This window comes from Physeter macrocephalus, chromosome 2 (assembly GCF_002837175.3).
Source record: "Physeter macrocephalus isolate SW-GA chromosome 2, ASM283717v5, whole genome shotgun sequence".
NCBI classification, from domain to species: domain Eukaryota; kingdom Metazoa; phylum Chordata; class Mammalia; order Artiodactyla; family Physeteridae; genus Physeter; species Physeter macrocephalus.
In genome coordinates, this window is record NC_041215.1 from 15,779,372 (window position 1) to 15,793,968 (window position 14,597).

General features: G+C 41.4%; 1 protein-coding gene across 1 annotated transcript; it reads left to right on the top strand.

The window, feature by feature from the left end:
* Positions 1-236: 236 nt before the first annotated feature.
* LOC102993433 (olfactory receptor 24) lies at positions 237-1,178 on the top strand. The gene is given in 1 exon segment (XM_024134465.1): positions 237-1,178. A coding segment is annotated over 1 exon segment (942 nt).
* The last annotated feature ends 13,419 nt before the right edge of the window (positions 1,179-14,597 follow it).

A 14,597-nucleotide genomic window follows, 5' to 3' on the forward strand; every position in this document is an offset into this window, starting at 1 on the left:
CATGGTATACTCTCTCAATCTTTGTCTGAAACAGGAATATTCAGCCTTGAGCCAAGGCTTGACATATGTGTTGCTATAAACAGTTTATCAAAGGTTCAAGATGCAATACGTATATAAGTTGATAACATAATTAGTCCAGATTGGAAATTGAGTGTAATCTCTTCTAATCTTCCAGAATCATCTCTATAGCATTCATGTAACTTCACCCTTTCAATACTTTTAGAGGAATCATGCTGATGGAACCAAACAACCAAACAAGTGCATCCAAGTTTATCTTCCTGGGACTTTGAGAAAAGCCAGAACAGGAAACTCTCCTCTTTGCTCTGTTTCTCTGCATGTATGTGGTCACAGTAGTGGGGAACCTGTTGATCATACTGGCCATCAGCTCAGACTCCCACCTGAACACTCGCATGTACTTCTTCTTAGCCAATCTCTCCATGGTTGATTTCTGCCTGGCCACCAACACTGTCCCCAAGATGCTAGTGAACATACAAATCAGGAACAAATCCATCTCATATCCTTGCTGCCTGACCCAAATGTACTTTCTCCATTTCTTTGGCATCATGGACAGTATCTTAATAGCCGTGATGGCTTATGACATGTTTGTAGCTATATGTCACCCCTTATGCTATACCACCATCATGAGCCCATGTCTCTGTGGCCTGCTGGCTGGTGGCCCATGGGTGTTTTCCTGCTTCATCTCCCTCACCCACATTCTCCTGATGGCCCGTCTGGTTTTCTGTGGCAACAATAGGTTGCCTCACTACTTCTGTGACCTCACTCCCCTCCTGAGACTTTCATGCACTGACACCTCTGTGAACAAGATCTTTGTGTTCATTGTGGCAGGAATGGTGATAGCCACACCTTTCATCTGTATCCTGGTTTCCCATGTTCACATAATTGTGGCCCTCTTGAAGTTGCCCTCTGCAGGTGGCAGGAAGAAAGGTTTTTCCACCTGCAGCTCCCACCTCTCTGTGGTTGTACTCTTCTATGGGACCACAATTGGGGTCTACCTTTGTCCTTCATCTGTCCACACAGCCGTGAAGGAGAAAGCATCTGCTGTAATGTACTCTGCGGTCACACCCATGCTGAACCCCTTTATTTACAGCCTGAGGAACAGAGACCTGAAGGGGGCCCTGCTGAAGCTCATCAACAGAAAAATCACCTTGTCTTCCTGACCACCAGGGCACCTGGAACCTTCCAGGGGGTTAAGATGTAAACATCTGGGTTCTTGGGCAAAAATCTGGAATTGCATGTGTTGGGAGAGTAACCACTTTCGATTTTGAACTGCTGAAGCTTGAAAGGTAACCTCAAGATAGCCCTGTAACTATTTGCTCAATTACTGAGACCACTAAGGGTCCATCGGGATATGACTCATGCTGTATTTCTACCAGGATCAGTCTAGTTCTAGCAGATTGGATTTATCTATTCAGATCCATTGAGCACTCAACAAATATATATTAAGTATGTATTCTGGGTTTGATGTTAGATGCTGGATATAGAGTCATGAACAGGAGTAGCAAAAATCCCTATAGTTTGAATTATAGTTGAGAGTGAGAGAAGATATCGTACACTTTGTTATAGTAGAATGGAACATAAACATGAGAGGGAGGATAGGATATAGTAAGAACACCCAACAGAGTCTGGAAGGGAGAATCAGGGAAGGTCTCCTGGGAGAAGTGACCCCCAAACCCAAAGGATAATATGGTGTTGTTCAGGCAAAACGAGAAGATAGACTATCTCAGAAAAACAAAACAACATGTGAAAAGGTGAGAGAACTAGAGAAGCATGCATTTGTGAAGTGAAAAGTCCAGTTATGGCGAATGATGCCAGGTCCTAAGGGCTTTTAGGATCAACCTAAGAGTGCGGACTTTTTCCAAGGAACCAGCCAGCTAACTTGACTTCCAGGGACCAGAGTCAGGGAGGGAGCATGTGGATGAGTTGTACAGACCCTACCCCTTTCCTATCATTTATCTTATCTTCTGAGGGAGCAAGATGGCTTGTGCTAGACAAAAGTTGTGCAAGGCACAAGGGAGAAAGAGATTCAGACCATGAATTAAGAAAGTGAGGAACAGGGCTTCCCTGGTGGCGCAGTGGTTGAGAGTCCGCCTGCTGATGCAGGGGACACGGGTTCGTGCCCCGGCCCGGGAAGATACCACATGCCGCGGAGTGGCTGGGCCCGTGAGCCATGGCCGCTGAGCCTGCGCGTCCGGAGCCTGTGCTCCACAATGGGAGAGGCCACAACAGTGAGAGGCCCGCGTACCGCAAAAAAAACAAAAAAACAAAAACAAAAACAAAAAAAACAAACAAAAAAAAGAAAGTGAGGAACTGGAACTTCCCTGGTGGCGCAGTGCTTAAGAATCTGCCTGCCAATGCAGGGGTCATGGGTTCAAACCCTGGTCCGGGAAGATCTCGCATGACGCAGAGCAACTAAGCCTGTGTGCCACAACTACTGAGTATGCGCTCTAGAGCCCATGAGCCACAACTACTGTGCCTGCGCGCCACAACTACTGAAGCCCACACGCCTAGAGCCCATGCTCCGCAACAAGAGAAGCCACCGCAGTGAGAAGCCCGCACACTGCAACAAAGCGTAGCCCCTGCTCTCTGCAACTAGAGAAAGCCCACACGCAGCAACAAAGACCCAATGCAGCAAAAACTAAATAAATAAATTTATTTTAAAAAGGAAAAAAGAAAGTGAGGAACCAATCTTATAATACAATTGGAAATGAAAAAAAAAAGTGAGGGACAATCACTTGATAGCATATATCTTCATAGACAAAGAGGAAAATATCAATCAACTGAATCATGAACCTCTAAACCAGAGGAAAGCTGAAGCATGTCTCATTCTCAATATATACCTATGGAATGCATGTAAGTAGTAACACTGCTGATACCAGAAATGAGAGCTATTCATTGCTCATTTTCCTTGTGCCACCCTACCACGTTTCTTTGTGCCGTCTCATTTCATCATTCTAAAGTCCCTATGAAGGCAATTCATTATATCTCCGTCTATAGTGGAGTAGTCCTAATACTCATACGGAGATTTACAACTAAAATGGAATGAGCAGTGACTTCGAATGGGGCCAGAAATTTTCAAATGGCGCTAAGGAGCTGACATCATCTAAGCAGAATGGCTTCGAATAATCGTACATCTAATTTGCTTTTGTTGCTTTCCTTTCTTTCTTTTTTTTCTTTTTGACACTATTTCAATTATTTATTTAAACTTTTTTTTAACAGAAAATTTTAACACACACAATATTGACATAATTGTTTAATGAACTCCCGTATACCTCTTTCCCCGGCCACATAACTACCAACCTCTGGTCAATCCTACCTCATCTGCAACCTTATCTTCTTCTCCCACTCTTGTATTCAATGTAATTTTAAAAAATAAATTACCATTTGAGGGTTTCCCTGGTGGCACAGTGGTTAAGAATCTGCCTGCCAATGCAGGGGACATGGTTCAAGCCCTGGTCTGGGAAGATCCCACATACGGCGGAGCAATTAAGCCCGTGCGCCACAACTACTGAGTCTGCGCTCCAGAGCCCGCGAGCCACAACTACTGAAGCCCGCACGCCTAGAGCCCATGCTCCGCAACAAGAGAAGCCACCACAATGAGAAGCCCACGCACTGCAACGAAGAGTAGCCCCCGCTTGCTGCAACTAGAGAAAGCCCGCACGTGGCAGCAAAGACCCAAAGCAGCCAAAAATAAATAAAAATAAAATAAATAAACTTATTTTTTTTAAGTGTAAACTAAATAAATAAATTACCATTTGAGAAGGGCATATTAGCTTGAAACAACCTCATTCAAAGCAGGATTGCTTATATAGGTCACTTGATGGAACTGGTTTTTTAAAAAGGAGGTAAATTGAATGCACATGTATTGTTATTCCAGGGGATATGACCTCACTGTTATAAGCATTGAGTATCACCATAAACCATCTTTAAGGATCATCACTGTTGCTTTCTTCTCAAGAGTATTAGACTTTTTCAGTTGAAACCACAGACCTCCAGACCTGGCCCTGTTGTAGACTGGAAAGACGATGAAAATCCACTTGCTGGTGAATAAAACCCAGAAGTTAAGAATATTAGAGTTTGCCATGGGGGAGCCCACGAGTCTGGTCGGGTCCTTTTTGGAATAACCAAAAATCTGGTGAAAGTCGGCCCACAGCTCTCCTTGTAAGTTCCCTCTGTTCTCCTGTCATATGAATGCAAGTAGTTATGGTGCTGGTTGGGAGAGGATTGGAATGGCCAGAGATTTGGGAAATTATTAGAACTGGGGGGCTCATAGAATTTTGTGAAAACCTCTCTCTCTGTATCCAGTTTGAGTCGAAGCACTCTTTTACCTCTCTCCCTCTCCTGTGCAAAGAGGGATGCCACGCACCAAGAAAACTGTTAAGATTCTGTCAGCCAAACCATCTCTGTCTTGTTTTGTGTTAAGAAGTTAAGACCACAAATCTAAAAAAAGAAAAAACAAGATGCAGACGAACTTATTTGCAAAACAGAAATAGACCCACGGACATAGAAAAAAAACTTATGGTTACCAAAGAGGAAAGGGTGGGGGAGGGATAAATTAGGAGTTTGGGATTAACATATACACACTACTGTATATAAAATAGACAACCAGCAAACACCTACTGTATAGCACAGGGAACTATACTCAATATTTTGCAATAACCTATAAGAGAAAAGAATCTGAAAAAGTATACATGTATATGTATAATAACTGAATCACTCTGCTGTACATCTGCAACTAACACAACATTGTAAATGAACTATACTTCAATAAAATACATATATATATATAAAATTTTTAAAAGAGAGAGGAAAAAAAGAAGACCGCAACTGCAGGAGAGAGTTATCCTGATAGCCCTTACAATATCAACTTCCAACATTTGTTGGTATTGATATCTGTTTTATTCATTCATTCAATACATGAGCACTGGCAATAGAGCAAGAGAGAGAGAGAAAAAGCCCTTTCCTGTGACAACAGAAGTTTAGTACAAGGGCGTTTCTTCAGGGTGGGTGAGGGGGGGAGTGATGGAACTGTTCTGTATCTTGATATCAGAGCAGTGACTCTGAAGGTGCTAAGAAATTTAAATGGTACTCTACCTCCCCAAATCCCACAAATCTATACATAAGAAAAAATACCAAGAATGGTACACCAGAAAAAAGTTAATTTCACTGATATTTAAAAATAAAATCAAACAATAGAAAGCACAGCAACCATTCCCAGTTTAGCAGGGAAAACAACAATAACTAAAGAGATAATCAATGTGCCAGATAATTACCAATGGTGAGAAGGACTTCAAAGGCATCACGAAGGGTATGTGACAGAGATAGATGGGGGCGGTATTTTAGTCTCGGGATTTCTGAGAGCAATCGGTCTCTATTAAGGTGGCTTCTGATCTGAGCTCTGAATCAGGCCAAGAGAGAAGTATTCCTATGAAGGAGGTGGAAACAGTGTGCCAGAAGAAGGGAATTGTACATGCAAAGTCAGGCACAGGTCAGTATTTAAATACGTTTTAAGGAGCTGTCCATGCTTTTTTAATTAATTTATTTATTTTTGCTGTGTTGGGTCTTCGTTTCTGTGCGAGGGCTTTCTCCAGTTGTGGCAAGCGGGGGCCACTCTTCATCACGGTGTGCGAGCCTCTCATTATCGCGACCTCTCTTGTTGCGGAGCACAGGCTCCAGACGCACAGGCTCAGTAGTTGCGGCTCACGGTCCCAGTTGCTCCGCGGCATGTGGGATCCTCCCAGACCAGGGTTCGAACCCGTGTCCCCTGCATTAGCAGGCAGATTCCCAACCACTGCGCCACCAGGGAAGCCCTGTCCATGTTTTTTTATATATATTTAGATTTGTTCTCGTCTGAATCCTTGAACAAAGTCCTGCAAGCGTTATAAACCCAACATAGAACTCAGCTTAAAACAACCAACAGTTATTATCTTATAGTCTTTGTAGGTCAGGAAACTGGGCGTGGCTTAGCTGGGTAACTTGCTCAGGGTCTCTGATAAGGCTGCAGTCAAAATGCTAGTAAGGAGATTTCGCTTTCTGATCTTTTGTTGTTAGTGTACAGAATGCAACAGATTTCTGTGTATTACTTTTGTAGCCTACAACTTTACCAAATTCATTGATGAGCTCTAGTAGTTTTCTGGTAGCATCTTTAGGATTTTCTATGTATAGTAACATGTCATCTGCAAATAGTGACAGTTTAACTCCTTCTTTTACAATTTGGATTCCCTTTATTTCTTTTTCTTCTCTGATTGACATAGCTAGGACTTCCAAAACTATGTTGAATAAAAGTGGTTATAGTGAACATCTTTGCCTTGTTCCTGATCTTAGAGGAAATGCTTTCAGCTTTTCACCGTTAAGTATGATGTTAGCTATAGGTTTGTCTCATGTGGCCTTTGTTATGTTGAGGTATGTTCCCTCTATGACCACTTTCTGGAGAGTTTTAATCATAAATGGTGTTGAATTTTGTCAAAAGCTTTTTCTGCATCTATTGAGATGGTCATATGGTTTTTATTATTCAATTTGTTGATGTGGTGTATCACACTGATAGATTTGCAGATATTGAAAATCTTTGCATCCCTGGGATAAATCCCACTTGATCATGGTATATGATCCTTTTAATGTATTGTTGGATTCTAATTGCTAGTATTTTGTTGAGGATTTTTGTGTCTGTGTTCATCAGTGATATTGGCCTGTAATTTTCTTTTTTTTGTCAAATGTGTATTGCACTGCTTAACATGCAAAATTAAAGTCATTCCCATGGATAAACACACTAATATCCTCAGGATATATCTTAACATGGATAGAATTTAAGTATCTAGATGGCAGGTCATCCCTTTCAAGATAAAGACTATAACATGATAGCTTTGTAGAGGCATATAAAATGCCAAAAGAAGGGATTAAGATTGGTTATGTAGCTGCTTTCATGCAGTTTGCTACTGTTTCAATTCTGCCTTGTATAGATTATGTCAACATAACTTTGGAAGCAATAATTTTACTATATTTTATTTTCAGATAGCTTTTAAAAATTGTAAATGCAGCTATGCTCATTTAATGTTCAGAATTTTCATTAAAATCAAAAATTTGGCATTGACACTTTGTTTTTTTAAATGGTGTTTAAGGACTTATGGATGTGTATTTTTTATTTGTAATCATAGAGGCTGTCCCAGAAAAAGTATATTATAATATGCCTGTTAAAATTCAGCAAAGACAGTAGGAAAATAAGTGTTATGGGAAACTTAAAGAAAAACTGAGCCAGAATCTTTATATTCCTGACTTTAATTTGATTAAAGTTTATCATTGTTCTTTCTAAAAAAAATATATGTATCTATCTATATATCTATATCTATATATATATGGTTAAGATCAGAAAGAGAAATTCAAGAAACAATCCCATTTACCATCACATCAAAAAGAATAAAATACCTAGGAATAAACCTACCTAAGGAGACAAAAGACCTGTAGCGAAAACTATAAGACACTGATGAAAGAAATTGAAGACAGATGGAAAGATATATCATGTTCTTGGATTGGAAGAATCAATATTGTCAAAATGACTATACTACCCAAAGCCATCTACAGATTCAATGCAATCCCTATCAAACTACCAATGGCATTTTTCACAGAACAAGAACAAAACATTTCACAATTTGTATGGAAACACAAAAGACCCCGAATAGCCAAAGCAATACTGAGAAAGAAAAACGGAGCTGGAGGAATCAGGCTCCCTGACTTCAGACTATACTACAAAGCTATAGTCATCAAAACACAATGGTATTTCTATATTTTTATAGAAATATAGACCAATGGAACAGGATAGAAAGCTCAGAAATAAACCCACACACCTATTGTCAATTAATCTATGACAAAGGAGGCAAGACTATACAATGGTGGAAAGACAGTCTCGTCAACAAATGGTGCTAGGAAAACTGGGCAGCTACATGTAAAAAAAAATGAAATTAGATAATTCTTTAACACCATACACAAAAATAAGCTCAAAATGGATTAAAGACCTAAATGTGAGACCAGACACTATAAAACTCCTAGAGCAAAACATAGGCAGAACACTCTCTGACATAAATCACAGCCATATCTTTTTTGATCCATCTCCCAGAGTAATGGAAATAAAAACAAAAATAGACAAATGGGACCTAATTAAACTCAAAAGCTTTTCCTTTTTCAAAGGAAACCATAAACAAAATGAAACGACAACCCACAGATTGGGAGAAAATATTTGCAAATGATGTGACTGACAAGGGATTAGTCTCCAAAATTTACAAACAGCCCATGCAGCTCAATATAATCAAAACAAACAACCCAGTCAAAAAATGGGCAGAAGACCTAAATAGTCATTTCTCCAAAGAAGACATACACATGGCCAAGAGGCACATGAAAAGATGTTCAACCTCACTAATTATTAGAGAAATGCAAGTCAAAACTACAATGAGATACCACCTCACACCAGTCAGAATGGCCATCATCAAAAAATCCACAAACAACAAATGCTGGAGACAGTGTGGAGAGAAGGGAACCCTCCTACACTGTTGGTGGGAATGTAAACTGGTACAGCCACTGTGGAGAACAGTATGGAGGTTCCCTAAAAAATTAAAAATAGAGCTACCATATGACCCAGCAATCCTGCTCCTGGGCATATATCCAGAGAAAAACATGGTCCAAAAGGATACATGTACCCCAATGTTCATTGCAGCACTGTTTACAATAGCCAAGACATGGAAGCAACCTAAATGTCCATCAACAGAGAAATGGATAAAGATGTGGTGCGTATATACAATGGATTATTACTCAGCCATTAAAAAGAATGAAATAATTCCATTTGCAGCAACATGGATGGGCCTAAAGATTGTCATTCTGAGTGAAGTAAGTCAGACAGAGAAAGAGAAATATCCTATGATATCATTTATATGCGGAATCTAAAAAGAAATGATACAAAGGACTTATTTACAAACAGAAATAGACTCACAGAGAACAAACTTATGGTTACCAGGGAGAAAGGCTGGGGGGAAGGGATAGTTAGAGAGTTTGGGATTGACATGTACACACTGCTATATTTAAAATGGATAACCACAGCCACTATGGAGAACAGTATGGAGGTTCCTTAAAAAACTACAAATAGAACTACCATACGACCCAGCAATCCCCCTACTGGGCATATACCCTGAGAAAACCATAATTCAAAAAGAGTCATGTACCAAAATGTTCATTGCAGCTCTATTTACAATAACCAGGACATGGAAGCAACCTAAGTGTCCATCAAAAATGTCATGAAGAGCCTAGGGGTAGGACGGGAATAAAACACAGACCTACTAGAGCATGGACTTGAGGATATGCAGAGAGGGAAGGGTAAGCTGTGATGAAGTGAGAGAGTGGCATGGACATATATACACTACCAAACGTAGGGTGGATAGCTAGTTTCACTTTGCTGTAAAGCAGAAACTAATACACCATTGTAAAGCAATTATACTCCAATAAAGATGTTAAAAAAATAAAATAAATAAAATAAAATGGTTAACCAACAAGGACCTACTGTATAGCACAGGGAACTCTGTTCAATGTTATGTGACAGCCTAGATGGGAAGAGAGTTTGGGGGAGAATGGATACATGTATATGTATGGCTGAGTTGCTTTGCTGTGCATCTGAAAATATCGCAACATTGTTAATCGGCTATACACCAATATAAAATTAAAAGTTAAAAAAAAAAGATGCTAGCGAGGGGAATTCCCTGGCGGTCCAGTGGTTAGGACCTCGGCTTTCACTGCCCAAGGGCGTGGGTTTAATCCCCGGTCAGGGAACTAAAATCCCACAAGCCACTTTGCAAGGCCAAAAAAAAAGAAAAGATGCTAGCAGAGACTGTGGTCATCTAATATCTTGACCAACGATAGGGGATCCCTTTCTAACCTCAGATCTCAGTTCTCTGCTGATTGGTGACAGTTCCTGGACATATGGACCTTTTTATAGGGCAGAAAGACAGAGACAGAAAGGGAGAGAGACTGAGACAGAGAGAGAGAGAGAGAGAGAGAGAGAGAGAGGCAGGGAGGGAGGGAAAAAGGGAGGAGGGGGAGGGAGGAAGGGATGAGCGAAGATGAGAAGGAGGAGGGTACAACAAGATGAAATCACAATCTTTATAATCCAATATCAGAATGAGTTTGTATCATTTTTGCTGTATTCCATTTGTTGGAAGCAAGTCACATGTCCTGCCCATATTCAAGGAGATGCCATTACACACGGAGTAAATACCAGCGGGCAGGGATCTTTGGGATCTTAGACACCTTAGAGGCTGCCTGATGTACCGACATCCTCCTAGAGGCATCTTTTCAGGAGGATTGACCCTCGGTGTCATGGGAGATTGAGGGCGGCATTCTCAAAGCTGGCCTTAGGTGCTGGTATTGACACTCTGAATTCATGCAGTTCCAAGTTGAGACACACGGGGACAGCAGAAACACATAGCTAGGATGTCTCATGCCCCTCAAGTCCTTGGAACAGAAGTTTCCAGGAAGGGTCTCGGTGGTACCAGGCACAGACTTGCTGATCTTTGTTCCTTACCCCCACTCCCACCTCAGCCCGTTCACCACAGGGGAGCCACAGACTCAGCTTCCCAAAGGTTTCCCAAATTGGGGCACATTAGGAAAGTGGTCTTAAGTGTTCTGAGTTTCCCAACCATCCCATCCTCAGAAGTCACCAAATCTCTGCCCCCTCTTCCCATTGCACCCAGCACCAGCACTGTCTGGGGTCCACATAGGGAAGGCCCAGAGGGTTCTTGTTCTTTCCGAGGTAGGGAGAGAGAGAGAGAGAGAGAGAGACAGAGACAGAGACAGAGACAGAGACAGAGGGAGAGAGGAAGATACTGCGATCCTGATCAAAAATACAACAACAACAAACGTGTATGGAGCCCAGAGGCCAACTTGGAACAAGATAGGTTGTCGTGTCCACTTCATCTGAGCGGTGGGGATCAAGGCAGGACTTGGAGAAGGAGGCCAGGGTGAAGGTGGAGAGTCAAGACTGACAGAGTGATTAGACTTTTGGGACACTCAGCATTCCCATAGCAGATATTCACTGGGCGCCTACGATGTTCCTAAGTCTTATGCCTGGGAATACAATGGACTAATTGGTGAATCAATCCCCAAAAATCTGTCCTCCAGGAGCTAACATTCTAGTGTCAGAGTCCATGAATATAATCAGTAAGCAAAAAATTTTTTTCTTTTTTGGCTGCGCTGCGGGGCGTGTGGGGTCTTAGTTCCCCAACAGTGCCCTCAGCAGCGAAAGCTCGGAGTACTAACCACTAGACCATCAGGAATTCCCTCAATAAGCAAATTAAGAAAGATATAAGATCCCACTTTTGAGGAACAAAGTAGGGAGGAAGGTGGAGGGGTATATTCTAGTTTTCTTTTTAACAGCTTTATTGAGATATAATTCATATATCATTCACTCATTTAAAGTATACAATTCAATGGTTTTTTGTTTTTTTGTTTTTTTGTTTTTGGTACGCGGGCCTCTCACTGTTGTGGCCTCTCCCGTTGCTGAGCGCAGGCTCCGGACGCACAGGCTCAGCGGCCATGGCTCACGGGCCCAGCCGCTCCGCGGCACGTGGGATCTTCCCGGACCGGGGCACGAACCCGTGTCCCCTGCATTGGCAGGCGAACTCTCAACCACTGCGCCACCAGGGAAGCCCAGTGGTTTTTAATCTATTCACAGAGCTGTGCAACCATCACCACAATCAAATTTAAAGCATTTCCATTACCCCAAAAAGAAACCCCATACTCAATGACAGTCCTTAGACCCCCTTTCACTCAAACTCCACAACCCCCTGCCCTGGGCAACCACTAATCTACTTTCTGTCTCTATAGATTTGCTGATTCTGTGCATTTTTCATAAGTGGAATACACAATATATGGTCTTTGTGACTGGCCTTTTTCACCTAGCATAATGTTTTCAGGGTTTACACTTCATTCCTTTATATAACCAAATAATACTCCATTATATTTTGGATATATGTGTCGAGATACCACATCTTGTTTATCCATTCATCAGTTGATGGACATGTGGATTGTTTCCACTTTCTGGATGTCATGAATAATGCCGCTATGAACATTTACATAGAAGTTTTTGTACAAACAAGATTTTTTATTTATATTATTATTATCTTTATTGAGGTATAATTGATTATATTATAACATTATATTAGTTTCAAGGATACGACATAATGATTCAATGTTTGAATATACTACAAAAGGATCATAGTAAGTCTAGTTCACATCTGTCACCATACATAGTTACAAAATTTTTTTTCTTGTGATGAGAACTTCTAAGCAACTTTCAAATACGCAATACTGTATGATTAACTATAGTCACTGTGCTGTATATAGGACGGCAGTTTTAAATTAAGTAGTCAGGGAAGATCTCTCTGAGAAGGGGACATTTGGTTTAAGGACCTTAAAAAGTGAAGGAGGTGTATATGTTAATCCCAGTCTCACAATTTATCCCTCCCCCTCCCTTTCCCCCCTGGTAACCATAAGTTTGTTTTTTACATCTGTGACTCTCTGTTTTGTAAATAAGTTCATTTGTACCATTTTTTTAGATATAAAATAAGCATATAAGCAATATCATATTTGTCTTTCTGTGTCTCACTTACTTCACTCATTATGACAAGCTCTAGGTCCATCCATGTTGCTGCAAATGGCATTATTTTGTTCTTTTCTTTTTTATGGCTGAGTAATATTCCATTGTGTATATGTACTACATCTTCTTTATCCATTCCTATATAAAATAGATAACTAATAAGGACCTACCATACAGTACGGTAGGGAACTCTACTCAATACTCTGTAATGACCTATATGGGAAAAGAATCTAAAAAAGAGTGGATATATGTATATGTATAACTGACTCACTTTGCTGTACAGCAGAAACTAGCACAGCATTGTAATTCAACTATACTCCAATAAAAATTTTTTAAAAATTAAATTAGGTTATGAAGAATCTAGGGGCAGGACAGGAATAAAGATGTAGATGTAGAGAATGGACTTGAGGACACGAGGAGGTAGAAGGGTAAGCTGGGACAAAGTGAGAGAGTGGCATGGACTAATAATACTACCAGATGTAAAATAGGTAGCTAGTGGGAAGCAGCCACTTAGCACAGGGAGATCAGCTTGGTGCTTTGTGACCACCTAGAGGGGTGGCATAGGGGGGGTGGGAGGGAGACGCAAGAGGGAGGAGATATGGGGATATGTGTATATGTATAGCTGATTCACTTTGTTATAAAGCAGAAACTACCATTGTAAAGCAATTATACTCCAATACAGATGTTTTTTTAAAAAAGTTAATTTAATTTAAAAAAAAAAGTGAAGGAGGATACAGAGGACACAGAGGACAACCAGTGCAAAGGCCCTGAGGTGAGAGTGAGCACACCGGCATGTACAAGGAATCACTCTGAGAATAAGATTGGGTCATATTAATAGAGCTAAATAATGAGCAGGGGTCTTTTGTCTTTTTTTTAAATTAATTTTTATTGGAGTATAGTTGCTTTATAGTGCTGTTTTAGTTTCAGTTTCAAAGTGAATCAGCTATACGTATACATATATACCCCCTCTTTTTTGGATTTCCTTCCCATTTAGGTCACCACAGAGCAGTGAGTAGAGTTCCCTGTGCTCTACAGTAGGTTCTCATTAGTTATCTATTTTATACCTAGTAGTGTATATATGTCAATCCCTATCTCCCAGTTCGTCCCCACCCCCCCCGACTTCCCCACCCGCCCCTGTATCCGTACAGCCATTCCCTACGTCTGTGTCTCTATTCCATGAACAGTTGTTTTTGTTTTTGTTACCGTAAGACAATTGGAGCAGTTCCCAGAGATGATGAAGAAAAAGTGCAGGGGAGGGTGTGGAAAGCAGAGGGATAGAGAAAAATGAAAGGGGGTGGAGGTGAAGGAAGTGTGTCTTCAGCAATCAGAGGGTAAATGGCCAGGTGGAGGTGTTATCCTGGGGTCAGAGCCCATGAAAGGGGCAGACCTGGGCTACACCAGTGCTGCAAAGGCCTGGAACTCCCCGTGGGGAGTTGGAATCCCACCCCCACCTCCTCCTCAAAGTCTCTAGCAACTCAGACCTCAGCTGAAAAGTCCTGTATCCCTGACAATGCCCTATCCCCCTCTGGGTAGAAGGCAGGTCTCAGGTGTCATTAACAAACCACCTGAGGATTTGCTGAAAGATGTCAGAATTCCCTGCTAGACCCAATATCCTTGAGACATGAACCCCACAGTCTGTCCTGCTCATTTCTTTGTTCCCAGTACCCACAAAAACTAGAGAACAGTCAGGGTTCACTATGGACAGGCTTTCTCTCTCAGCACCGTGGGGCAGGGAAGGAACTGGGAGAGTCCAGGAATAAGTCTGAACTATCAGGTTTCAGCAAATCTAAGGACTATCCTCCAGGGAGTACCTAAAAACAAAGTGAGGGGAAAGAGAAGAAGCATTTCCCTTTAGGATAGAGAGGGTGTAACCGAGCAGGACCCTATGGGGCCTTCCTGGGACAGGCCCTTCCCCTATATCCTCTGCTTTAGCTCCTCTCTGAACTACCTG